Source organism: Panthera uncia, chromosome A2, assembly GCF_023721935.1.
Source record: "Panthera uncia isolate 11264 chromosome A2, Puncia_PCG_1.0, whole genome shotgun sequence".
Lineage (NCBI taxonomy): Eukaryota > Metazoa > Chordata > Mammalia > Carnivora > Felidae > Panthera > Panthera uncia.
The window spans coordinates 54096082-54121743 of NC_064816.1; the positions used below are offsets into that span (position 1 = coordinate 54096082).

The 25662-nt window shown below is 53.1% G+C and overlaps 1 protein-coding gene and 1 long non-coding RNA gene across 6 annotated transcripts in view; one reads left to right on the forward strand and one right to left on the reverse strand.

Moving 5' to 3' along the window:
• Nucleotides 1-25662, forward strand: part of LOC125929671 (nuclear pore membrane glycoprotein 210-like) — a 65765-nt gene that overhangs the window by 25182 nt on the left and 14921 nt on the right. For all 4 annotated transcript variants that reach the window (XM_049641079.1, XM_049641081.1, XM_049641078.1 and 1 more), the window contains exons 5-14: nucleotides 3118-3268; nucleotides 5365-5497; nucleotides 10587-10745; nucleotides 11324-11392; nucleotides 13623-13729; nucleotides 14725-14865; nucleotides 15748-15885; nucleotides 16887-17042; nucleotides 18538-18736; nucleotides 23592-23737. In XM_049641079.1, the coding sequence (XP_049497036.1) occupies nucleotides 3118-3268; nucleotides 5365-5497; nucleotides 10587-10745; nucleotides 11324-11392; nucleotides 13623-13729; nucleotides 14725-14865; nucleotides 15748-15885; nucleotides 16887-17042; nucleotides 18538-18736; nucleotides 23592-23737 (1399 nt within the window). The remainder of the gene's footprint in view (nucleotides 1-3117; nucleotides 3269-5364; nucleotides 5498-10586; nucleotides 10746-11323; nucleotides 11393-13622; nucleotides 13730-14724; nucleotides 14866-15747; nucleotides 15886-16886; nucleotides 17043-18537; nucleotides 18737-23591; nucleotides 23738-25662) is intronic.
• LOC125929673 (uncharacterized) lies at nucleotides 12637-13281 on the reverse strand. 2 transcript variants are annotated; one of them, XR_007459927.1, is made up of 4 exons: nucleotides 13203-13281; nucleotides 13113-13155; nucleotides 12926-12971; nucleotides 12637-12696 (listed from the first exon to the last, which is right to left on the reverse strand). It is a non-coding gene; the product is annotated as an uncharacterized LOC125929673 (long non-coding RNA). The 2 variants fall into 2 exon arrangements; XR_007459926.1 differs by lacking the exon at nucleotides 12637-12696 and having other exon boundaries at nucleotides 12899-12971.

A 25662-nucleotide genomic window follows, 5' to 3' on the forward strand; every position in this document is an offset into this window, starting at 1 on the left:
CCGGCAGTGACAGCCAGCCCTTCACAGGCGCAAGAGGCTGCGTCCCTCAGCGCTGGGGGATGCAGACGGGCTCCTTATGCGATGGGCTCGTTCAGGATCCCGCCTCACTCAGTCCCCCCACCAGCCACGTGGGCTCACATCCCACTGTTTTTTTGCGATTCTTCAGACCTAGAAACAAAGGTGTAAGCCACTTGTCTGGTTGATAAGTGGCTGGACCTAGAATTTGCACTCGGATCTACGCACATCTGCACTATCCAATATGGTAGCCGCTAACCCAAGCCAACCCTGGCTCTTTAAATTTAGATTCATAAAATGAAAACTCTCGCTCCTCAGCTGTACTAGCTGTGTTTCAAGCGCTTGTTAGCTATGCGGCTAGTGGCTCCTACCCATTGGACAGAGCAGGTGTGGACCAGGAAGTCCTGTTGGCCAGAGAGGTGGTGGTGCAGACCCAGAGTTGGGGTTCATATCCCCTACTATATACTGCTTTGCCTCATGCCTTATTAAGTAAAATTTCAAAGTCCCTCTTGGGGGGGGGGAAGACTTAATTTTTTATTGTGACTAGCCAGTTATAACCTTTGTTTTTTTTTTACTTTGTTTTATTTTGATTCCGGCACAGTTAACGTACAACGTTGTGTTAGTGTCGGGTGCACATGTAGCGATTCAGCGCTTCCGTGCCTCGCCCGGTGCTCCTCATGACAAGTGGCTTCCTGAATCCCCATCACCTGTTTCACCCGTCCCCCCGCACCCACCTCCCCTCTGGTAACCATCGGTTTGTTCTGTGTAGTCAGGAGTCTGTTTCCTGCTTTGCCTCTGTCTCCCTCTTCTTTTTCCCTTCCTTGGTTGTTTCTTAAATTCCACATATGAGTGAAGTCATACGGTATTTGTATTTCTCTGGCTGACGTGTGTCACTTAGCGTCATGCTCTCGAGCTCTGAGGAAGACTTAATTAAAAAAGAAAACAAAAACTTGCCGTTATTTTCAGCCTACGGAAAAGTTGCAAGTACGGTACACAGAGTGGTGGCCCTGAGCCATTTGAGAGCAAGTTGTCGACCTCATGTCCCTAATTATGGACCGTGCACTGACAACCGCTAAGGACATTTTCCTGCGCATCTACAGGATGGTCATCAAAGTGAGGAGATTGACACCGTCTGCAGGCATCGGATGCCGGTCAAACCTTGGCGGTCTATCCCAATTCTATCCTTCGTGTGAAGCAAAGACCCCAGCCAGAGCCACCTGCTGTATACTGTCCGGTCTCTTAGTTTCTATCAGCCCAGGACAGTTTCTTGGTCTTTGTTTGGCTTTTGGGACCTTGGTGCTTGTGAAGATTATAGTCCAGTTATTTTGCAGAATGTCCCTCATTTCGGGATTATCTGATATTCCCTCCTGGTTAGACTCAGAGCTTTGCGTCTTGGGCGGGAATGTCACCGAGGCGAGATTCTGTATTCTCCCGAGTGCATCTTGTCATGACTTTGTGGGTCTGTCACCAACGATGTTCCCTGTCGTCATTTGGGCGAGATGGTGTCTGCCTGGCTGCCCCACTGTGAAGTCACTTTCTTACCACTTTGCAGTTAGTATTTTGTGGGGAGTTAAGGGTCTGGTCTTTGCTTTATACTTTTAAAAGTGCAGCTCTGGGCTTTAGGGAACATCTTGGCTTTGCTCACGCTTGTCCCCATGGCACACATCCTCCTGCCCTGACGCTGTGCAAGCTGGGCTTCCCTCTTGGGTCTGAGGTCTTTTGGGAAATGGGGCCCTCAGGCTCTGTCTTCTGAATGAGCTCTGGAATTTCTGGTGTCTCATAAAGCCGGGCACATGGGCTGTGCATCAAAGAGACCTGGATTCCAGTCCTGGCCCGAATCCTGGCCCGGTCACTTCCTGCCTGTGGCCTTAGTCAAGGAACGCAACCCATCTGTGCCGCGGCAGCTCTGTGGGTTAGCATGCTGACTGGTATTCAGAGCCCCTCTCTGGGCCTGACGCCCCAGATGCTCAGAGAACACTGGTTCCCTGCCCCGTTCTGTGCCGCCAGGTGCATTTCCCATCAAGCCCCCCGAACTTCCAGGCACGTTGTGACCAGAGTGTCCTGGGTTTTCATTACATTCAGGATGTGGGGTGCCTGGGTGACTCAGTCGGTTGAGCGTCCGACTTCAGCTCAGGTCACGATCTCACAGTCCGTGAGTTTGAGCCCCGCGTCCGGCTTTGTGCTGACCGCTCAGAGCCTGGAGCCTGTGTCGAGGTCTGTGTCTCCCTCTCTCTCTGCCCCTCCCTCGCTCATGCTCTGTCTCTCTCTGTCTCTCTCTGTCTCTCTCTCTCAAAAATAAACATTAAAAAAAATTTTTTTTTAATTTAGGATGTGACACCTAGTGAAACCAGGCAAGGAAATACATCACAGTGTAGTGCAGCGCCCGGTGGGTCTTGGGAGAATGAAAGCATTTCCAGGGGATGCTCTTGTTCAAGTGGAAAGGCAGGCTGACTTGTAGATCACAGGCTGCAAGAGAGAGACTGTATGGAAAGGGTCCCTCAAGCCCTGCTTCCAGCCTACACTGCAGGGAGGGTCACCGCATCCTGACTTCTCTCCTGACCTGGGGCTTCTCCCCACAGCCCAACCCCCAGAACAATAAGATGGGTGTGATCCCCTCGTCCTGACACCTGAGGGGGGGGTCATTGAGAATCATTTCCCAGCGATAGGAGCTGGCCCAGAGGGGTGGATAGAATGGAGCAGGGAGCCCTGGGAGGCTGGTGGCTTGGCTGGCACCACCCCGGCTGGCTCTGTGGTCGTGGGCCCGCTTGTCAGTTTCCATGGACCTCACCTGCCACATCTGTGAGAGAAGCATTTCGACTAAGCAGGCGGTCCTCCTAATTTGGTGTTTCCCATAACCACATGCACATTTTGACACAAGGCAGATCGCCAGGCTTCGTGTAGACAAAGACCTGGGCCAGGGGCCAAGAGTCTGCATTTTTTTCCAAGGAGGTTGGCAGTTCCGATGTAGGAGGTTCGGGGACACATTTCTAAGCAACGCCACTCCCTGTTAGCTCCTGGCCCTCTTAGAGGCGCCGATAGATGGTGAATATGTTAGGGTCTTTGGTTCCACATACCAGGTCTGATGACACATTCCCTTTCCAGAATCCTCACATTCCTGGAGTCCACATACATCCCTCCTTCCTACATCTCCGAGATGGAGAAAGTGGCCAAGCAGGGGGACACCATCCTGGTGTCCGGGATGAAGACTGGAAGCTCCAAGCTCAAGGCGTGCATCCAGGAGGCCGTCTACAAGGTGGGGCCCTGGGGCTGGGGAGGTGCCGGGCTTCCTGGGGGGACACCAGGCCGGCCATGCCGCTCACACCCATGCACACATTTAGGAGTGGGAATGAGTTGCTCTACTGTGAAGGCTTCATCGTTGGTGCCATGGGAACTTCAGGCTGTAGTTCTATATTTCTGTTTCTTTGGTCTGGTTTTTTGGGGGCCACAGCTTTTGAGAGAGGTAGTTGGGGGAACTGGAGTACACCATCCCCAGAGTCACAAAGTAGTTGGGCCGTTGTCATTTTTTTTTTTAAGTTTATTTATTTATTTTGAGAGAGACAGAGACAGCACGAGTGGGGGAGGGGAACAGAAAGAAGGCAGAGAATCCCAAGCAGGCTCTGCACTGTCAGCACAGAGCCTGACGCGGGACTCGAACCCGTGAACTGTGAGATCGTGACCTGAGCCAAAACCAAGAGTCGGACGCTTAACCGACTGAGCCACCAGGCGCCCTGGTCCATTGTCAGTTTTGAGGGAGACCAGGAGCGGCAGGATTTTCATTAACTAGCAGATTTTCAACAAATACCCACCTGTCCCAGTAGAGGGATGCGTCCAAGAATTTGGGGCTCTGAAAAGACTGGGGGCTTCCTGGTGTCCCCCATGCTGTTTCTTCTTGGGTCCCACTTTGAGCCCCGGGACTGGTGGTCCCATCTGTGGAGGGCTCCCCACCCCACCCCACCCCACCCCATGTCTTTCTTTACTTTCTAAAGCGGCAGGTGAGAGAACTCCTCCTGATTCACTCTTTTTCATGGTTTAGCCAGTAGGCTGGGGGTCCTGGGGAGGTTTAGAAGCACGGGACATGCCATATCCCAGGCGTTATCCTGTAGCACCCTGCAATTAGTATTTGGAGACAGTTTGCCTCCGTTTCTCGGAGCCCCGGCCCAGCCCACCCCACTGCTGAGCTGGAAAGGCACCCTTGTCCTGCCTGCTGTCTGTAAGTGACTTCTCTGCCTGTCGTGCTAGAAAGTACCGCCACCAAGCCCAGCCCAAGGCCTGTTTTTTTTTTTTTTTTTTCTTTTTTGATGAGTCAAAGATACTATTTAAGCTAGCATTAAGTGACGAAACCTGTAAGATGTTACAAATGGGTCAAAGGAGAATCCCAAGAATTTAGAAATGGAAGCAGAACTTGTCAATATCCACGATATCCACGGGACGATGGGGCGCCTGGGTGGCTCAGTCGGTTAAGTGTCCGACTTGGGCTCAGGTCATGATCTCGCGGTTTGTGGGTTCGAGCCTCGCGTCAGGCTCTGTGCTGACAGCTCAGAGCCTGGAGCCTGCTTGGGATTCTGTGTCTGCCTCTCTCTCTGCCCCTCCCTGGCTCACGCTCTGTCTCTGTCTCTCTCTCAAAATCAATAAATACACATAAAAAAAAAAATCCACGGGATGAAAATCAGCCACATCTCCACCTGAGACAATGTATTTGCATTTCTGTGGATGAGAATTGTTTCCTTTGCCAAGTTTTCTCCGACTGGAAGAGTTGCCAGCAGATCAAAGGCAGTGGAAGGTGCGGGCCCCCGCAGACTGGTAACCGGAGGGGTGCGCTGGACTCGAGATGGGGTCTTTCTCCCGTTTCAAGTCTCTCGTGCCTTTTCCTGGTGAGGAGGTCGCAGCGTGGGGTGAGAGGTGGGCAGGATGGGCCGAGCACTCATCAGGGACATGCATCTCTGCCCCTTTTCAGGTTTGCCAGTGGCCTCCCAACCTCCCTGGCCTTTGGGTTTTTGCGGGGGGAGCCCCCGAGCTCCTGTTGGCCACAGTGTCCGTGGATCTCACTCCTCACTTTTCTTTCCATTTAATTAAGATTGTACCCAGAGCTACAGTGTGCGTAATGTGAGGCGACTTGCTGGTCCGTGTGGCAATGGCCACTGAATACATGCCTGCTGTTCACACCGGTTCCCCTGGGGTTTCGGGGGACTGAAGGTGTGGGGCTTGGGAGCATTGCCTTGTTTCTGTCTCCCTAACTTCTTGGTCCGCACACGAGCATCCTGAAAAGTTCTAGATTCTCTTTCTCTTGCCCACACTGCTCTCCGTTCCCCAACCTCACCTCACCTTCCCTGCCCTCCTCCGTCTTCCAAGCACGTGCACCCTGCGGAGGTCAGGCTGCTGATTTTGGAGAACATCCTCCTGAACCCAGCGTACGATGTCTACCTGATGGTGGGGACCTCCATTCGCTATAAGGTGCAGAAAATCAGACAAGGAAAGATTACAGGTGGGTCGCTGACTCTGCGGGGGAATCACGGCAGAGGCTCCCCTTTTTATTATTGTGGTAAAATACACATGGCATAAAATTTCCCATTTTGATGCTTTTTAAGTGTTCAGTGGCATGGAGTACACACGTGTTGTCGTGCAACCATCACGACCATCCGGCTCTGGAACTTTTTTCATCTTCCCAAGTTGAGACTCTGTTTTCATTCAACACCAACTCCCCATCCCTCCCGCCTCCCTCAGTCCCTGGCACCCACCATCCTCCTTTCTGTCTCTGTGGATCTGACTTCTCTAGAGACTTCCAGGAAGTGGAATCCTACCATATTTGTCCCTTTGTGACCGGCTTATTTCACTTAGCCATGACGTCCTCAAGGCTCGTCCTTGTTGTAGCCAGTGTCCGAATTTCCTTCCTTTTTTAAGGCTGAAGAGTAGTCCACTGCATGGGTGTTCACGTCTGTTGAATGTTTATCTCCATTCACCTACTGATGGGCACTTACTGCTTCCTTGCCTTGGCTACTGTTAGTAAAGCTGCTATGAGCACAGGAGTGCAAATATCTTTGCGAGATGCTGTTTTCAGTCCTCTTGGGTGTGTGTCCGTCCCTTTGTTTTCAGAACGTCAGGAGCTGTGAACCTCACATGGGAGTGAGTCTTGCCCTCGGCCTGCCACTGAGTGCCGGGCAGCCTTGGCAGGCCACTGTCCCCCCTTGGGGCTCAGTTTCTCCATCAGAGCCCTTGAGGCCTTTCTGTCTGTGCTGTGAGGGTAAAACTACTTAACGGATGTGCATTTGTTCTGGAAGTTCTAGACGGCCGTGGACCTGGGATGCATTTTATGTGATGAGCATTCTTCATGCAGCACCAGTCCTCCTAAGAATTATTACTGTTATTATCCTTTTTTAAAAACATTTACCCATGTTTCATGGTCAGAGCACAGGATGTTAAGATCTTGGGCACAGGAGTGTCACCCGTCCATCCGAGGGCTTTGATGTGTGTCTGCGCAGGTGCCTCCCCTAGATTGGAGGGTCACTCTGTGATGCGGGGTGCATAGATGCTTCAGTATCCAAGAAATTTGGGTTTTTGTGGCATAGATGGGGTCCTCAAAGAGACTGCCTCACCTCAGAGCAGTGGATCTGGTCAGAAGCCACTGTGTGGCTCTCTGCCCTCAGACCACAGAAGCTGAGAAACCAACCCCTTCTGCATAGGATGCAGGGCGGGGCCTGAGGGCTGAGCCCCAACCAGGGAGGGTAGTGAACATGGTTAAGGGTGGATTATTTTTTAAAAAAATGTTTTTATGTTTATCTAATTTTGAGAGAGAGAGGGACAGAGACAGAGCATGAGCAGGAGAGGGCAGAGAGAGAAGGAGGCACAGAATCCGAAGCAGGCTCCAGGCTCCGAGCTGTCAGCACAGGGCCCGACGTGGGGCTCGAACCCACAGACCGCGAGATCATGACCTGAGCTGAAGTCGGACATTTAACCGACTGAGCCATCCAGGCACTCCAATATTTACTCATTTTTTGAGAGAGAGACAGAGTGTGAGCAGGGGAGGGAAGAGACAGAGGGAGACACAGAATCCGAAGCAGGCTCCAGGCTCCAAGCTGTCAGCACAGGGCCCGACGTGGGGCTCGAACCCACGGACCGCGAGATCATGACCTGAGCGGAAGTCGGACACTTAACTGACTGAGCCACCCAGGCTCCCCAAGGGTGGGTGATTTAATTAAGACGTCTGAAGAGCTCACCCTGAATGAGTTCAGGGGCCATAGTTCAGGGGAATGGCACATCCCAAGTACCCAGGAAGCTTGTGGGTTTAGTGACTACTATAGACATCAAAGAATTGGAACACACAAGAGATACCCCAGGACCGGAAATAGTCATGTTGCCTCCCTTTCATCAGTGAGGTAATGAGATGGAAAATTCCTCCAAAGATAAACACACCTGTGTGATTGAGGGTTGTGGCTGGCACAGCTCTGGAGAGGATTCCAGACAGATGCCTTGAGAACTGAGCCAGCAAAGGCCTACCGTGAACGAGTCATATAAACGGAAACTCTGTCCATTCATTTTAGATGAATTTGTTGTTTTTTTTTTTAATTGAGATATAATTCACATCACTGTCATCCGAAACAAGTTGACTAGACAGGAAAGCCAGGACTGATGGTGTTACAGGGGACATGAATTTCAGCCACTGTCTGTCTTGCATGACATCCTGCTTTGGCTCGGAGAATTATAGGTTAGAGGACAGTCATGTGGATTTATTAGCATGTAGGTAATTGTAACCCCAAGTTTATTCTTTCTGGGTTTTTTTTTTTTTTTTTGCGGTTTTCCTTCCTTAAAAATATAATTATTTTTTCTTCCATGTTTCCCTGTGTTCTGCCTCTCTTTATTTGGGGACTTGCTGTCTTGCAAGCCCATTTATTGAGCACCTACTGTGTGCCACAGCCTGCTGGGTGCTGTGTATGCGGCCCAGGTCCCTGCCCTCCTGGAGCGCACAGCCCAGCAGTCAATCCAATGATTACCCTGCAAACATGTTACAAGCGGGGGCCGGTGAGGGAGGAGAGGGGCTCTCGGAGCTCATGACAGGAGCCTCGGTGTTGCCTGCAGACCAGTGGGGGTCGCAGGCCTCTCCCCTCGGTTCTCCACCCTGTTGGTGTTTGTGTTGCTTGCAGACCTGGCTGGCACAGTAACCACACCATTAGACAGAAGAAACCCTAGAAAGGACAATGCTGACTGAGGGCAGTGGAATAGTGGAAATGACTGAGCTAAAATGCACTGAAGCTGGGAAAACCAACCGCATAGACAGGTGTCTGTGTCCCAGGTGGCGAAGGACTTGGAACCCAGCACACCCTTGAGCTGTGCTTCCCAGCACTGAGTCACACGGGCTATGTGAGCAGGTGCTGGAGTTGGAGGCAGGGGAGTGAGCCCCCCATGGTCATGGGCTCAGGCCCACTTCCCCAGGAGCTCCGTGAGCCTACACGGGGTGGGTGGATTAGGAGCATGTCTGGAGCATTAGACGGGGTCCGGAGGGGTCACAGAGCCTGTCTCCTAGAAGCATGTGGGCCTCTTGGCTTACAGAGGGGCAGCCTTTGGGGATGGCCCTTTCCCCTCTGCAGACGGTAGACGGGCTGGTCTCATGTCCCAAGAACAACCTTCCTATGTTTCCAGACAGATAGTGACCCTTAGTATTCAGTGCCTCTTAGAAGCAGCTGGTTCTGCGTTTGTAAGAGGTGTTTAAGGAGTCAGACAAGCCCCTTATTTTCGTTGTCTTAGGCTTTTGTAAATACGTCGTCGTGCAAGATCTTGTGAGAATCAGTATATTCCCTTCCCAAAATGGCCTATTCGTTTGGAGAACTTTAAATAAGGGAGGGAGCTAGTGCTTCATAAAACAACATAAAGTAATACTGCTCTATTGAGCAGCGGCATTATTTTATCATGGCATGGATCCTTGACGTGCTGCTGCTATTTTCTGAACATACGGTCTGCAAGCATCACAGCCCAGCTTGGCTGGGCTTCCCCCAGTTAGAGACAAGAAATGGGCTGTGTGTTCGCTAAGGGATTCTCAGTTCTAGTGTGCACTGGAATCCCCTGGAGAGCCTGTTCAAACTCTGAGCACTGGGCCCCCAGAGTTTGATCCAGAAGTTCTGGGCTGGGGCCAGTCATTTGTAGTTGGCAGGTGACGCAGATGGTCCAGGGACCACGCTTTGAGAGTCTCTGCTTGAGAGCAAGTTCTTGGGGGCTTACTGGAACACACAGAAGATACCCTAAGACTGGAAATAGACCAGTTGCCTCCCTTTTAGAGTTCCCATTGGAATCCTTGGGAATTCTGAAGGATGCTCGAGCTGCAATTCCTCCTGGTCCTTGTCCTGGACGCCTCCCGGGGCAAGGCCCTGAGCCGGGGCCCAGAGATGAACAACAAGCAGGGATGCTGTCAGCGGTTCTCCGCTTTCTTTTCTCTCTTGCTGGAGGGCGGGGACGTGGCAGCACCTACAGGCTCCACGGGTGGGTTGCTGGGTAGGAAATTTGATGGGCCAGGAAGAAGTCATGGGAAAGTGCTTGTGGTCTCTTTGGTTTGAATCCCAGCTCTGCCGCTGCCTGCTGTGGGACCTCCGGCGGGCTTCTTGTCCTGACTTCTGCAGCACCACCACCTTGAGGGTGTGGGCATCAGTAGTGCCTGTTTCAAGGGTTGTTGTGGGATAAAATGGGGTAATGTGCACATCAAACACCAGGCGCAGTCCTGCCACATCTCAATTTCGTGGTCAGTGGCAGCCATTTGTATCAAAAGTGCTCGTGGTCACTACCGTAGTGTGGAAAATGGATGCAGGGGTGGTGGATTTTGTGGAACCCCTTATGTCCTTGGGGAAATTGTTTTTCATCCTGGTCCAGAATGAGCGAGTTCTCTTCTACAACATGACACAGAGAGGGGAAGCATTGATGGATGGGCAGGATGGCAACAGAGAGAATTCTAGACTGAGCTCCCAAAACCCGGTGGGAAACCACGGATTGGTGCCTTTTTGGAAACTCCCAGAGGACGCACAGATCCAGTGAGCCCCATGCTGGACCCTTAGTGCAGTAATAGAGTTCATTTAACTCCTGTATGCTGTAAGCAGTCTGCAATTGGAGTCGGAAGCCGTGCTTAATTTAAAAAAAAAAAAAGGCAGTTTACAGCAGTCACTGAAAAACTGATTGTCTCTGAAAATTCATGGAGAGTGTCAGCTTTCTCCACAGGCATTGAGCATAATGTTAAAATTAAAAGGGTTGATAAGATATAACACTGTATGTTAACTATACTGGAATTAAAAAAAAAGTATTGAGAAAGCTAAGCAAAAGAAAGAAATAGGAAGGAAGGAAAGAAGGAGGGAGGGAAGGAAGAAAGGGAAGGAGAGGGAAGGGAGGGAATGGAGGGAGGGAAGGAAGGGGGGGCAGAGAGGGAAGGAGGGAGGGCAAGAAGGAAGGAAAGAAGAAAGGAAGGAAGAAACAAGGAAAGTCCGTCCGTTAAGCAGCAGCCCTGGGAGACGCTTCCAGGGATTTGGGGCGGGACTGCCACATTGGCTACTAACGTTTCCTGTCTTTGCTCTTGTCTCCCCTTTTTGACTCCGGGTGGTCAGAGCTCTCAATGCCTTCCGAGCAGTATGAGCTGCAGCTTCAGAACAGCATCCCGAGCCCCGAGGGAGACCCGAGCCGGCCTGTGGCTGTCTTGGACCAGGACACGTCGATGGTCACTGCAGTGCAGCTGGGACAGAGCAACCTGGTTCTCAGCCACAGGAGTACCCTTTTCCCTGGCCAGTCTGCAAGTGCATATGTGTGCCCCACGCGGGATATCTGCTGTTGGGAAGCCCTTTTTCTCCCTGAAAGCTTGGCTAGGCTAAAAATAACCCTGCTTTCCCTCAAGGTCTGACAATCAGAAGGAACCGAAATAGCAACACGGCCGTGTAGAATTGCTCACCTCGGTGGGTGACTCACCGGAGAGAGGCTCCCCGGATGGGAGGTGGTGGCAGGAGCTGAGCCGTGCTCCTCGCCTCCGGAACCGTCTTGGGCGTGGGTAGCCTCATCCGAGGGGCCTGGCCGCGGCTGTTTCCACACTGGCACATGGGTTTTCCCTGTCCTAGACCTGCTCCCGTGGTCTCCAGTGTCTCTTGCAGAGATCTACCTTTGCTCATATAGGAAGTGTGTGCCCTTGGGTTCTGGAAAACGGCCTTGTTCTATTTGGCCTCAGGCGAGCAAGCTTTCATCCCCTCTCCTTTGCCTGTGATGTCTAGATGGTAATCAAGTCATCCAAGCCAGCTGAATCCTGCCAGCCAGTCTGTTTTCCTTCCTATGTTTTGTTCCTTAATTAAGAATTCAGGTATCCGCATGCAGGGTGCTTCTAGGTTACCCAACAGCACCATCTACGTGGTTGAACCTGGATACCTGGGTGAGTTGGGTCATCGTGGGTCCCCCTGGATGTTGTTTATTTATAGGAGTTAAAAAATACAAGTAAAGGGAACGGCTCCCTAGAAAGTGCTTCAGTCTGGCCAGCTCTGCCAGTCCTTGTCCGGCTGCTCCCTAGTCCTTCCCCCACTGATGCACAGACAAGCAGAGGGTAGGCCAAGGTCAGGGTAGGCGACCGGCTCAACAGAGACAGAAATATTTCGGTCGAGTCAGTAGGGCTTTGTCCCTTCCTGGGTTTTATTCCAAGCCTCCGTCCAGACCTGACCGTGGCTGTGGCCATTTGGAGGTTGGGGGCCCCAGTGGGCAGCACAGTTACAAAGGAGCCCCTAAAGCAGTGTGGCACTCGGTAAAAGTCTCAGTGGGGAGGAAGGGGAGGTGTTTGACTGAGGGAGGAAGGGAGGAATCTGTACTTATGGAGGACCTATAGGGGCAGAGCCGGGGCCCAGGGGCTGCCATAACTGACCGCGGCTTGGCAGATGTCCGCGACACGTGTCACCCCTGGTCACAGTGACGGTGCTTCCTTTGTGTTTCCTCGGAGTTGACTCCTTGTTGAGCGTACCGAACTGGTTCAGGCCAGACAGCACTTGACTGACATGCGGCAACCCCTTAGGTCCTCTTGTTAGCCACCACATGAGCTTGCTGCTTGGTGCGGACCCCAGCTGACCGTGCAGTGACACCTGGCAGGGGAGCCCTGTGTGTCTCAGGGACTTCATTTATTCAGAAAGGTTTTCTTGGTACCTTCCCTCAGTCTGGCCTCTGCTGGGCATCGGGGCTCTGGAGGGAGGAAGCTTAGGTCCTCGCGCAGGAGAGACCAGTGTGAACGGATGGTGACAGGACAGGGGTCCAGAGCCAGTGGATGTGAGTGCAGAGGAAAGGCCTCTGGGAGATGATGTTCGAGGCAGGCGTTTCAGAGGGGCTCCTTCCGAGGCAGGTCAGCCCGGCCGAAGTAACAGCTCGGGCGCAGGTGTGGTGAGAAAGCGCGTGGCCTCTTGGGGGTCAGCCAGCAGCTGCTGTGGCCCCGAGTGGGAACACAGCCGGAGGCCTGGGAGGGAGGGCCGCTCACCCGGGTAGAATGCTCAGTGCCAGGCCTCAGAGGGAAACCCTGTGGATTCAGAGCATTACTTACTGGGGATTCAGTGGGTAGAAGTCCTGCGGATTAACAGCATAGACTCACAGTGGATTCAGAGGTAGACTCACTTTGGATTTGGATCATAGACTCACTGCGGGTTCAGACTGTAGACCTCCTGTGGATTCAGTGTAGACTCCCTGCGGATTCACAGTGTAGACCTCCTGTGGGTTCAGTATAGACTCACTGCAGGTTCAGAGTGTAGACCTCCTGTGGATTCAGATGTAGACTCGTGGAGTCACAGTGTAGGCCTACTGTGGATTCAGATGTAGACTCCCTGCGGATTCACAGTGTAGACCTCCTGTGGATTCAGTGTAGACTCGCTGCGGGTTCAGAGTGTAGACCTCCTGTGGATTCAGTGTAGACTCCCTGTGGATTCACAGTGTAGACCTCCTGTGGGTTCAGTATAGACTCACTGCGGGTTCAGAGTGTAGACCTACTGTGGATTCAGTGTAGACTCATGGAGTCACAGTGTAGACCTACTGTGGATTCAGTGTAGACTCGCTGTGGGTTCAGAGTGTAGACCTACTGTGGATTCAGATTCAGATTCAGACCTACTCAGATTCACAGTGTAGACCTCCTGTGGATTCAGTGTAGACTCGTGGAGTCACAGTGTAGACCTCCTGTGGATTCAGATGTAGACTCCCTGCAGGTTCAGAGTATAGACCTACTGTGGATTCAGTGTAGACTCACTGCGGGTTCAGAGTGTAGACCTACTGTGGATTCAGATGTGGATTCAGATTCAGATTCAGACCTACTCAGATTCACAGTGTAGACCTACTGTGGATTCAGTGTAGAGCATCCGTGGACCGTCCGATCAAGTGTGAGTGAGCCCTTGAGCAGCCAGTGAGGGATGTGCTCAGGTTGGTCCTGGGCATCTGAGAGATCACCTCAGGTTCTGAGGGCTCAGGTTGGTGGTGGGCGTCAGATCTCACCATGATCAGCAGCTCTTCTTTCTCCTCGGAGGGGAGCAGGTTGTGAGCGGCTGCGGGGCCCTGGGGCTGATGGTGCCTGGTACCATCCCCTTCCTCAGCTGCACGCCCCTGTGGTCCGGGTGGTCAGGCTTTGTTGCTTGCCTGCTTTGTAGGGTTCACCGTCCAGCCTGGTGACAGGTGGGTGCTGGAGACGGGCCACCTGTATGAAATTACCATTGAAGTGCTTGACAAGTCCGGCAACAAGGTCTACCTGTCCGACGTGAGTGCCTGCCTCGGGGCCCGGTGGGGTGTGGGACGCGTCTCCCAGAGCAGCGCCCGAAGCAGCAGGGCCCCCACGCGGGCAAGCTGAGTCCGGTGATTCCTGGTGGTGCTGCCGGGTCCATGGGAGACAGCACCGTGGGATCCCGGGGGCCTCTCAGGACGTTGTGAGCCTGGGAGTCTGCACCCCTGGCCCTCTCCCTGTAGGGCTGGAGCGGGGAGAGGAAGCCACAGGCAGCACAGTCCAAGGAGGCAGTGACGGGAAGCAAGCGTTGTCTGCCAGCTGCCTTCCTGCTCCCTTGTCATTAGCCTGAGACTTTACCTCACTCTGCTGAGGATGCGTCTTTTCCTGCAGGGCCAGGAATACCTATAACTCTGTCTGGAAGTCCCAGGTGACCAAGGCCAACATCCCTTAGCTTTCTGGCTCTAGAAAGGAACGGCAGACGTAGGTGGGGGGAGAGGAGTCTCGGCACGTTTTGTTCCTTCAGGAGAGGTTTCCAGGATCCTCAGTTGGACCATCTGGGACCTTCCTGGCGGCTTCTGAGGTTTGAGAAGAAGGAGGCAAGGTTCCCCCTTAGGCAGCTTTGCAGGTTATTGCTTTCTTTGTGTTATTGAACAAGGACCCTGACGATCACCCTTTTTTAGGGGTGAGGGGGGTCAGGCTCTTGTGGATATTCACGACCTTTTTTGTGGTTTGGTGTTTAGTGGTTTCTTTGCTGGGACCTCAGGGTCTGAGAAAACTGACATGGGCTTGAGCACCACTGGGTGATCACAGCAGGAGCGCTGGGTCCCGGGCCCTGCGGGGAGGGTGGCCTGGGAGGGCTCCAAGGCCAGAGTGGTCAGAGCTCAGTTCTGGGGCCTCGCCCAGCTCCTCTGCTGGTTTTGAGGCCCCTGGGCCTCAGGCGGCCCCGTGGCCTGACCTCGCTCCTTTCCTGCATTCTGACTTCCGGACTCGTCCCAGAAGCGCCTCTCTCACCCATCCTGCCCCCCTTCCAGAATCTCCGCATCGACACCGTGTTACCTCCTGAGTTCTTTGAGGTGCTCGCTTCTTCCCAGAATGGCTCGTACCATCACGTCAGGGCGACAAAGAAGGGCCAGACGGCTATCGAGGCAGCCCTCACCTCTGTGGTGGACCAGGTGAGTTGGCACCTCCCTCTGTGTTCACCCCCCGCGCCCTCCCAGGCCGGACATGAGCTCTGGGAGGCCGGGGACCCCCGGATCAGCCTGGTGTGCTGCTCTCATGGGTACCGTGAGGGTCGCCTCCGTCTGGGCTCTCGAGGGCTGTCTGGTGGTGGGGCTTGGGGCTTTCCCTGTCCCCCGTCCCCATACTGGGTGCCCCTCTTCCCCTGCCCTTTGCCAGCCCCTGTGAAGGTGAGTCTGCCCTTCTGGGATTGGGGCAGAAACCCTGTTGGGGAAACCACACTGGGCCCGTGTGTCTAGCTGTGGTACAGCCAGGAGCCAGGAGCATCCCTTTGGCCGTTTGGCTGCTTGGGTCCTTCCAAGTCCTTTCATTTAAAAGGCCGGTCAGTTTTAGGTGTGAGCAGGTTTTTACTGATTGGGAAATTGGCATGGGTGACGGGTGATCTCTTCCTACCCTGCACAAACCTGCCCCGGACCTGGAGGAGGCAGCTAGAGGCAGCAGAGAGAACGGCCTGGGGGTTAGACAGCGATTCCTACCAGTCTCACTTCAGCTCTGGGGGTTTTGGGCAAGTTGCTTTCGTGCCCCATGTCTCAGTTTTCCTGCCTGTAAAGTGGGATAACCACATCGTCCCACCTGGGGTGCCGTGAAGATGAAGTCAGGCAGCATTTACTTGAGTGGCTGTTACAGAGCCGTGGAAAGCTGTCTCCATGGAGACAGAGGAGGGTGGAGGGTATCCGGCATCATCCTTCCTGCTCCCCGACAATCACAAAATCTCCTTGTGACCTGATCTCCGGGGAGGGGTGGGGGTCTGCTTGGGTGCAAAAACTTCTGATGACCTGGTTGTCATGGTGACGTGCAGCTCCCTCACCCCCTTGTAGGATGGAGGGGTCCACACGTTGCGGGTACCTGTGTGGAACCAGCAGGAGGTAGAAATTCATGTCCCCATCACCCTCTATCCGAGCATCTTGACGTTTCCGTGGCAACCAAAGACGGGCGCCTATCAGTACACAATAAAGGTAACTGACACCCCACATCTGGGTTCGCTCCTTTGGGGGTTTCCATGGGATTAGGGCTTTTTGTCTATTCTGTGTCTTTTACTGTTACCTTCTAGTGGTTGGAGAGAATTTAAAATCGGGGAGTTTTTATGCTTTTTCTACTTTCTGGGGTGTCCGTCACAGCGTCATATTTTGGCAATCAGAAAAAAAAAAACAAACGCAGATCAACAGACAAGGAAGCATAATAAAGAAAGCCTCGAGGGCACATTCAACTTCAGCATTAGTTTTTGTTAAAAAATAAAATAATAATGATAAAAAAAGGTTGTTTTCCAAAAGCAGTGTAAATATCCTTGGAGAAGAATTTGAAATTCAAGGCGAGAACATCTCTAACTGTCACCTATCAAGTGTTCTCGGTCTTTGATATGCACGCGCCCACCTGGCCTCAGTCAGCGGGCACTGACCGACTCCCATGGGGGCTCGAGCCCCGGTGGCCAGCACTGTCCCTGCTGTCTCCCTGGCCGTGACGACTGTCACCGGCACCTGCTGCCTGTTCACTCAGGTGTGTCCCCGTCCAGGGCTTGGGGTGCTGGCCTCCGATGTGGGGAGCCACTGGACTGCCTGTACTTCAGGGGAGACGGCTAGCAGCAGGAGGGGTGTGTGCCGGGAGGGAGCCTGTGCCTGGTCGGGGAAGCAGCTTCCTGGACCTTGCCGTGTGGCCCAGGGTCCTCCCACTCGGGTCTGCGGGTGCCGCCAGGTCTGGGGCCAGTGTCACGGGCGTGTGCGTGTGTGTGTGTCGGCCACAAGGCCCCCACAGCATGAGGACCGGAAATGAGACCCGGTAGAGAGAGCGAGGTGGGGAGGCGGCCTCCAGCCGGGGGTCAGCTGGTGCTGCAGGTGGTGAGAGGCCGCTGACCGTGAGAGTCAGAGAGCGAGCGTGAGTGTGCGGCAGGAAGAGACGGACAGAGGGAGAGAGAGAGCGCGCGGGCAGGCAGGCAGGCTGATGCACTGGTTTTCCTCCCCAGGCCCACGGCGGGAGTGGGAACTTCAGCTGGTCTTCGTCAAGCCACATGGTGGCCATGGTCACCGTCAAGGGCGTCATGACCACAGGCAGTAACACTGGACTCAGTGTGATCCAGGCGCATGATGTGCAGAACCCGCTCCACTTTGGGGAGATGAAGGTGAGACCTTGGGGCCCCAGACAGCTTGGGGGCGGGGTTGGGGGTGGGGAGAGGCGCAGGACGGAGGTCTCCAGCCCGCCTCCTCACATCCAGCCTTCAGGCTTATTCAGAAGCACTTCGGCCCTCAGTCTTGGACTGGGTTTTGGTGGCCGGCAGGGGGATGGGGGTCAGGCCCCAGCCCCGCTCTTGAGGAGCTCAGGTCACAGCAGGGGGATGGGTGTGATGTCCCCCACCAGGCAGGGGATGAGACCAGAAGGGGCAGGGTCAGCCTAGTGAGAGTTTCTGGAAGGGGGACCAGGGAACACAGAAGACATGAGGTAACCAAGGGGCCATTCTAGAAAAGTCCTCAGACCTGAAAGGAATGAAACCTCCAAGTCAGAAGTGCTGCTGAGCGTTGGCAAATTCATGGTCAAAGGGAGGTCCCAGACTCCGTGAGACCTGGCTCTGACTCATTTCCTTCTCTGTACTGGAGCCCTGCACCTGGCTGTTGACCCCAGGTGGTGCAGGACCAGCTCACGTGGCGAAGGCCGTGGGTGGTGGGTGTGAGTCACTGCCACCCACCTTGGCCTCCTGACTTCCTGACCCTGACCCCGACCTCCACCTACCTCTATGACTTCACTTAGGCAGAAGTCAAAGCTCCTTACACAGCGTGTCCAGTCTCAACCTGCTCGTATATTATTTGGGACGTGGATGGACAGGTTGTCCTGGTCTTTATATCTGCATCCACATAGATACACACACACACACACACACACACACACACACCCCTGTCTAAGGATCGATCTCATTCTCACGTAAAAAGGGTCGTAACCGAGACCCTTTAGCTACAGCATGATTGTCAAATTATGGATGAACTGTGACCACTGTCCTCCTCCCCCTGAGTTTCTTTAATCTCAGTACACGTGCTACCTTTCATCCAGTTGCTCAGCAGCCTGGGGATGGTTCCTCGAGAGACTGTGTAATGGCCCCAGAGGCCAGGCTGCCCGGCCCAGACCCACCGTCCAGGTTTTCTCAAGTAGAGGTGGCTAATAAAATCTTAACAAAGGGCCTGAGAGCACTGAATGAATTAGCAGTGTTTTTAGAACAGAACCTGGAGTGTGACAAGTTTTGTTTTATAGAAGTGTCATCTGTGGGTGATGATGCCTCTCTCACCCTGTATTGTGGCCTTCTTTATATTCCTCCAGCAAGCTGAGCTGGTACGTGGCTCAGGACCTTTGCACCAACTGTCTCTGCTTCCCGGAATGTTTTCCCCCTACACTTCTGTCTGGCTGCGTCTGACATGGCTCTCAGGTCTGAGCTCCTGGGTCACCTTATCAGAGCGGCCTTCCCTGACAGCTCTGTCCCCCAATTCACTGCACACACCTGTCCTCCCAGCTAAGTCTCTTCACTGACGTGTCCTCAGTGCCCAGTGCACGGCAGCTCTTAGGAAACACTAGCACATGCCCTTCCTCTCCCGCGGAACCCGATGACCTCAGTCCACGCCACTGTCCCACAGGTGTACGTGATCGAGCCCAGCAGCATGGAGTTCGCACCGTGCCAGGTGGAGGCACGCGTGGGCCAGACCTTGGAGCTGCCGCTGAGGATCAACGGCCTCATTCCTGGTGGGGCCGACGAGGTGGTCACCCTGAGCGACTGCTCCCATTTCGACTTGGCGATCGAGGTGGAGAACCAGGGCGTGTTCCAGCCACTCCCAGGTGAGCCAGCACTGATGAGGGGGCACCAGACAGAATGCCTAAGTTCTCAACAGGGGCTGCCCCCGATTGCCCACTGGAGGGCTTGAGACATCGGGGCAGGGGCGGGTCATAGCACGAGGAATGACATGTGTCCCCTTGTCCACCATCAGCAGTGGTCTGGTCCGGCTCCTGCCCATCGTGTGACCCACCCTGTCATTGGGCTTTGGGAGCCCTCAGTTGCCACATCTCTAAAATGGGTGTCATCTTAAATAGAATCACATGTCCTCGTGCCCATTGCAGTGCCTGGATTTGCAGTAGGTACTCGGGATACCTGTCGGTAGGGATTTTGGCTGGTGACAGAATCCTGACACCTTGGTGGCATGAAGCGTGTCCACCCCTCAATGCACATTGACCTTTCCTCTTTGGCTTGCCCCGCGGGGCTTCGGTGGTGATGTCGGTGGTAATGGTGGCGGTGGCAGTCAGTTTAAAGAATGTCAACCCCACCAGGTGCAGAGTAAGCACTCGGCGTGTGTGTGTGACTCATCAGACTTCGTGGGAGGGCGGGCTGTGGTTGGCCCACGTGTCAGATGAAGAGACAGGGAGCTGCTCTTCACTAGCTAGCTGCTCAAGGTCACACAAGGGCACAGGTGAGGGAGGGATACAGACCTGGGTGTGTCTGACACTGACCGTGGAGCCATCATCCCCTGAGAGGTGGAGACGGGGCAGTGAGGGGATTCCTGTGGATGAAGAAAGCCAAGGACTGACAATCCAGTGAGGGAGGAAGGTTTGGGGAGGGGTTGGAAGTAACAGGTGGGCAGGGCCTCGGTGGTCAGCTCCCTGGGATAAAGATCTCTGCGTGAGGGAGAGAGAGGCCCACTGAGGCAGGAGAGGAGCTGCCCCCCTGCGCTGCCCCCAATGTGTGTCCGGGAGGGGAGCCTGCAGGCCACGGCCCAGGCACCGGCTTGGCACCCAGGAGGTCCTGGGAATGGGGGACAAGGTTTGGGATTCACAGCTATGGGTCTGAGCGTCACTTCTTCCTCACATTGGCTGTGTGATGGTGGACAAGTTGCCCAGCCTCTCTGAACCTACAATCCTTATGGGTAAAATAGGGATACCTGCTCCTCACTAGCTGTGAGGGTTACGAACGAATGTCCCTCAGCCCAGTGCAAGAAGCATGTTTCAAGGAGATTGGTTCTGAAGGTGGCAGCTGAGACCAAAACCCGTGGTGTCAAAATTTCCCTCAGAAAGCTCCTGGAATGTCCCTTGGTGTAGAGTACATGTGGCTTGTTGAAGCCTCGCGTATAGGGTCCAGGCTATATGAGAAATACATACCTTCTAACCTGGAGCCTAGCCTGGCCACAGAGATGCAGGCGTCCAGAGGATCTGTGGGGCCAGTGACCAGGTGGGGCCAGCGGGTTGAGTGACATCTGTCTAGGGCCCAGGAGGGTCATGGGACAGGTGCTTGGGGGCAGATGTATCCCCACTTTAGGCTTCCTTCTCTGTCTGTCTCAGGTGAGATTGCCTGGTTGAGAGGACACGTGATGGGTCCCTCAGTGGCTGCAGCCCCAGGCCCCAAGACCCCTTTCGGTGAGTTTGGGGCTCCACTTTCTTCCTGCTGGAGTTGGCAGCTGGGGTCCCATTTCCTCCTTGTCCTCATCGCTGAAGCCCCCTTGGAAGCTGTTTGGCCGTGGGCACCATTGCAAGCCTTTGATGGAGCCCCAGGGCTCTGGGCTTGGCGGGGTGCTGCGACACCTGGGCTCCTGCTCCACCCTGGCCCTTGCTCTGCTCCCAGCCTCGGCTGGTTTTCAGCAGCCTGTTCGCTGAGCACCTAGTAAGTGCTGTGCTCTGGGGGTTCCTGGTGAACACGAGACGCGTGGTGTCTCCTTCATGGCCCACTAAGAACCAAGACAGGTGGCTCCACAGGCATTTACGGTGCCTGGGACGGAGTGGGCCGGTGGGCGAGCACAGGGACCGTGAGTTCTGTCCCACCCCTGGGCGTGCACTCAGCAGGAAAACCTGAACATATTCCTCGGCAGAAACGTGCAGAAGTTGGGTGCCTGAGCCAGTTTGGGGATGTCTGGGAAGGCTGCTTAAATGAAGTGAGAGCTGAACCTGAAGGATGGGAGGGGGAAAATTGGGAGAAGAGTGTTCTGAGAAGCAGGAAGAGTAGGTCAGGAGCCAGAGACCGCAGAGGGAGTGACACGTTCCAAGTTCGGCCCCAGGTCAGGGCGGAGGTCGTGGGACGGGAGAGCCTGGCACTCGGGGAGTGCTGAGTCTCTACACCAGGCAGGCTGGGGCAGGGGGCAGAGGGCATCACGCTCAGGCCGCCCCGCCCCCACTCCCCAGCACCCACTTCCCAGCTCTGCAGAGGACCCGGCGTCCTGTCTCACATTCAGGGCCGAGTCCAGGAGAGCATTCGCCCAGCCTCTCTGAACCCGACCGGAAGCCAGCAGGGTCCACACTCAGACCTAGCATTGCCCTATTCGCTGTGTGTGATTGTGGACACAGGCCCACTGGGCAGAGCTGCAGTTTTCCGGGGCTCGTGGGCTCTGCCCGTGAACTCTATAGCCCACCTTTCCTGGCGGTGCGGGGACTTCTGCCCTGGCCACAGTGGTGGCCATTGACACAACAGCGTGCTCTGTTCCATGACCTGGAAACATCGCCAGTGCTCCTCAGCTGGTGAATGGATGAGCAGACTGACTGTGGGGCACCCTCGCAGCACAGTATTCCGCAATAAAAAGGAACCGGCTTACTGATCATGGGACAGCATAGATGAATTTCAAAAACATGCTGCGTGACAGCCGCCAGACCCAAAGAATGCGCTTCATTGGCGTGCAGTGGGGGGCACACCGATCTCCATGGAGAGAGAGACGGAAAGTACAGCAGTGGCTGCCGGGAACTGGAGAGGGGAGGGCGCCACTGGCCATGGGTGCAGGTTTCGTTTTGGGAGATGAGATGTTCTAGAATTAGTGGTGGTAGTTGCCCAACTCTGTGAATGTGTTAAAAAACCACTGAATTGTGTGTGCACTCGAAATAGGTGATTCTGGGGGGCCTGGGTGGCTCAGTCGGTTAAGCGTCAGACTTCAGCCTGGGTCATGATCTCATGGTTCATCAGTTCGAGCCCCGCACCGGGCTCTGTGCTGACAGCTCAGAGCCTGGAGCCTGCTGCAGATTCTGTGTCTCCCTCTCTCTCTCTGCCCCACTCCTGTTCATGCTTCTCTCTCTCTCTCTCTCTCTCTCTCTCTCTCTCTCTCAAAAATAAACAAACATTAAAAAAAAAGGTAAAAAAAAAATAAATGGGTGATTCTGTGACATGTGAGTTATAGTTCAATAAAATTATTATTTAATAAAACCCCAAAACCCTTAAACCATGGTGTAAAACGAATGCCATAGTGCTTGCTTCCAGGGAAAGGGGTGAGCGGGGATTGCCTGAGAAGGAGCAGGAGGGAACCGTGGGGATAGGTCGTGTCCCGCATCTTGGTAGAGGTTAGGGCTTCACAGGTAGACGCGTCTGTCAGAACTCATGGCATGGTCCACTTAAGATCTGTACTATTTCACTATGTGTACATTTGACCTTCGGGAAAGAGATCCATGAAGAAATATCGGACTGTGGATAATTATATGTATGCTAAAGCATTTGGAATGAAGTGTACCGATGCCTGCAACTTACTTTTAAATGCATAAAAAAAATAAGATCAGTGGGTAGATGGGTAGGGGGATGGATGGATATGCGGTAGGAGAAATATAGCGAAATATTCATTGTAGAATCTAGGGGATGGGTATGTGGGGTTTCACAGATTTTTTTTCTAAATGTTTGGAAACAAAACAATAAAATACCATTACACTCCCCACTAGAATGCCTTTTTTAAAAATTGTGGAAAATACCAAGTATTGGCAGGGATGCTGTGCAGCAACTAAGAACAGTATAGCTTGATGTAACCATTTCAGGGAACATATTTGGCAGTGATGGTGATATACAAACATACCCGTGCTCCTGGGGAATAAGGACTAGGGGTAAAGATACCGGACTCTTAGGGATACGCCCAGCAGAAATGCCGAAATGCGTCCACCCCAGAAAACACGCATACGTGTTCACAACAGCACCCTGCTTCAAAGCCCCACTCTGCAAACAACCCAGATGTTTGCAGTAGCATGGGGAAATCGGTCGCTACATATTCATACAGTGAAGTCATATTTACAAATGCGGATAAAAGATGTACATTGTGCAAAGTGTAAGGAGAGCTCTCACCACCAGTGTTGAGCTTAAGAGGATAGACGCACAGGAGTTTATGCCCAGTGACTCCCTTCATGTAAAATATAGAAGTCAGCAAAATTAAGCTGTTAGAAGTCAGGTGGCAGTGGTTTTCCTCTGGGGAGGGCTAGTGACCAGAAAGATCTATGGGAGATTCAGGGATACAGGTCATAGTGTTTCTCTAGGTACAGGGTGTGTTCAGTTGGTGGGGGAAAAAATCATTATGAATGGTATGCTCATGATAAGTGTATTTTGGTATGGGAATTATACTTCAGATTTTAAAAAAAAATTTTTTTAATGTTTATTATTTTTGAGACAGAGAGACAGAGCGCGAGTGGGGGAGGGACAGAGAGAGAGGGAGACACAGGATCCAAAGCAGGCTCCAGGCTCTGAGCTGTCAGCACGGAGCCCGATGCGGGGCTCGAACCCACGAACCGTGAGATCATGACCCGAGCCGAAGTCGGACGCTTAACCGACTGAGCCACCCAGGCGCCCCAGTTCAGATTTTTTAGTTAAAAAAGTTAGATTGTGTATCAAGCCCAGGATGAAGGAGGGGCTGTCAGCCTGTCATGTTTTTCTTGGCAAAGGCAAGTTCACAGGGATCGTTTGGTTCTCTTCTTACAGGGAGGCTGCAGCCAGGGTCTGAGCACTGCAGCGGGGTCAAGGTGAGAGCGGAGGCCCAGGGCTACACCACACTCCTCGTGAGCTACAAACATGGCCACATCCACCTGAGTGCCCGGATCACCATCGCTGCCTACCTGCCCCTCAAGGTGAGCCCACCTCTTCCCCTTGATGCGAATAATTCAGTTGCTCTGGCAAATTTGTATTAAAACCCGATTGGTGGGGCGCCTGGGTGGCTCAGTCGGTTGAGCGTCTGACTCCGGCTCAGGTCATGATCTCACTGTTCGTGAGTTTGAGTCCCGCGTCGGGCTCTGTGCTGACAGCTCGGAGCCTGGAGCCTGCTTCCGATTCTGTCTCTCTCTGCCCCTCCCCTGCTCACACTCTGTTTCTTTCTCTCTGAAGTATACAATGGAACATAAAAAAAATTTTTTTTTAAACCCTGATTGGTCAGAATAGCTTTTGGAATAGCTACCGCTCCCTCTCGTCATCAAGCTGAAATCAGGAAGTGTGTAGAAAGAGCAGGGCCTCCCTGATGGCGGAAGGTGATCGTTGACATCTGTGGGGATGAAATGCTGTCTGCAGAGGATTCTGGTGCCTGCCTGACATCAGGTACCCAGCTGGTGTGTGAGTCCCCCTTCATCTCTCTGTGGCAAGAGGCCTTCAGAGCTCAGAACTCACTGCCTCGGCTTTGACACTGACTGCTGAGTTTGAATCCAGGTCTGACACCAACTCGGTGGCATTGACTAGTTTAATTTTCTGGGCCTCTGTTTCCCTGCCTGTAAAATGGGGCTAATACAGCACCTAAATCATAGGGTTATGGTGTGGATTAGCGGGGCTAGTGAATGAGAGAGGCTTAGAACAGTGCCTGGGAGGTAGTGAGTGCTCCGTAAGGGTTAGTTTAAAATACAGATGAAAGAGAACCAGACCTTCCTCCAAGGGTGGATGGGAAGGCTTCACGCAGGCCCCGCCGCAGGAAGTGGACCTAATGCAAAGCCTGCCTCTCACACAGGAGGTCCAGAGAGGGTGTGTCAGCTCCCCCTTCAGGGGGCAAAAGGGTTGTCCCGGGGCGCCTCCCAGGGGCCTCCCGGGCTGGGACAGTCAGGGCTTACATTTCCCTGACCCCCAGCTCCAGCCTGCAGGACAGTTCTGGTCCCCTTGGTTTTCGGCAACATGTTTTCTTCCCCCATGTTTCTCTCACCCATTAGAAGCAGGGTCCGTGAGATTAGAGCCTTTCACCTCTGAAACCCTAGCCTGGAGCATGGTGTTTGATACAGAGCAGATAACCACCAACAGGTTTTTTTTTTCCTTTTTTTTTTTTTCAATTGAGGTATAATTGACATATAACATTATATTAGTTTCAGGTGTATGACATAATGATTCAATATTTGTGTATATTGTGAAATGATCGCCACAGTAAGTCTGGTTAATATCCAGCACCAAAGGTACACATCTTTTTCTTGTGGTGACAACTTTTGAGATCTACTCTTAGCAACTTTCAAATATACAATACGGTATTGTTAACTGCAGGCTTCATGCTGTGCATTACATCGCCGTGAGTTATTTATTTTATAACTGGAAGTTTCTACCTTTTGACTCCCTTCACCCATTTCTTGCCCCACACCCCTCCGCAGCAACCACCAATCTGTTCTCTGTATCTATGACTTTTCTTTTTTTTTTTTTTAGATTACACACATCAGTGAGATCATACAGTGCTTGTCTTACTCTGTCTGACTTAATTCACTTAGCATAATGCCCTCAAGGTCCATCCACGGTGTTGCAAATAGTAGGTTTCCTTCTTTTTTATGGTTAAATAATATTCCTCTCTGTGTATGTGTGTCATCTTTATTCATCCATCAATGAACACTTAAGTTATTTCCATATCTTGGCTATTGTAAATAATGCTATAATGAACATGGGAGTGCAAATATCTTTATGAGTTAGTGTTTTCCTTTCCTGTGGTTAAATACCCAGAAGTGGGTATTATCTGAGAAGGGTTGTTTTGTTTAGAATGAATGAGTGGGCAAATGTGTCCAGGCTTACCAGCCAGGACTGGAGCCAGGTCTCCTGACCCCCC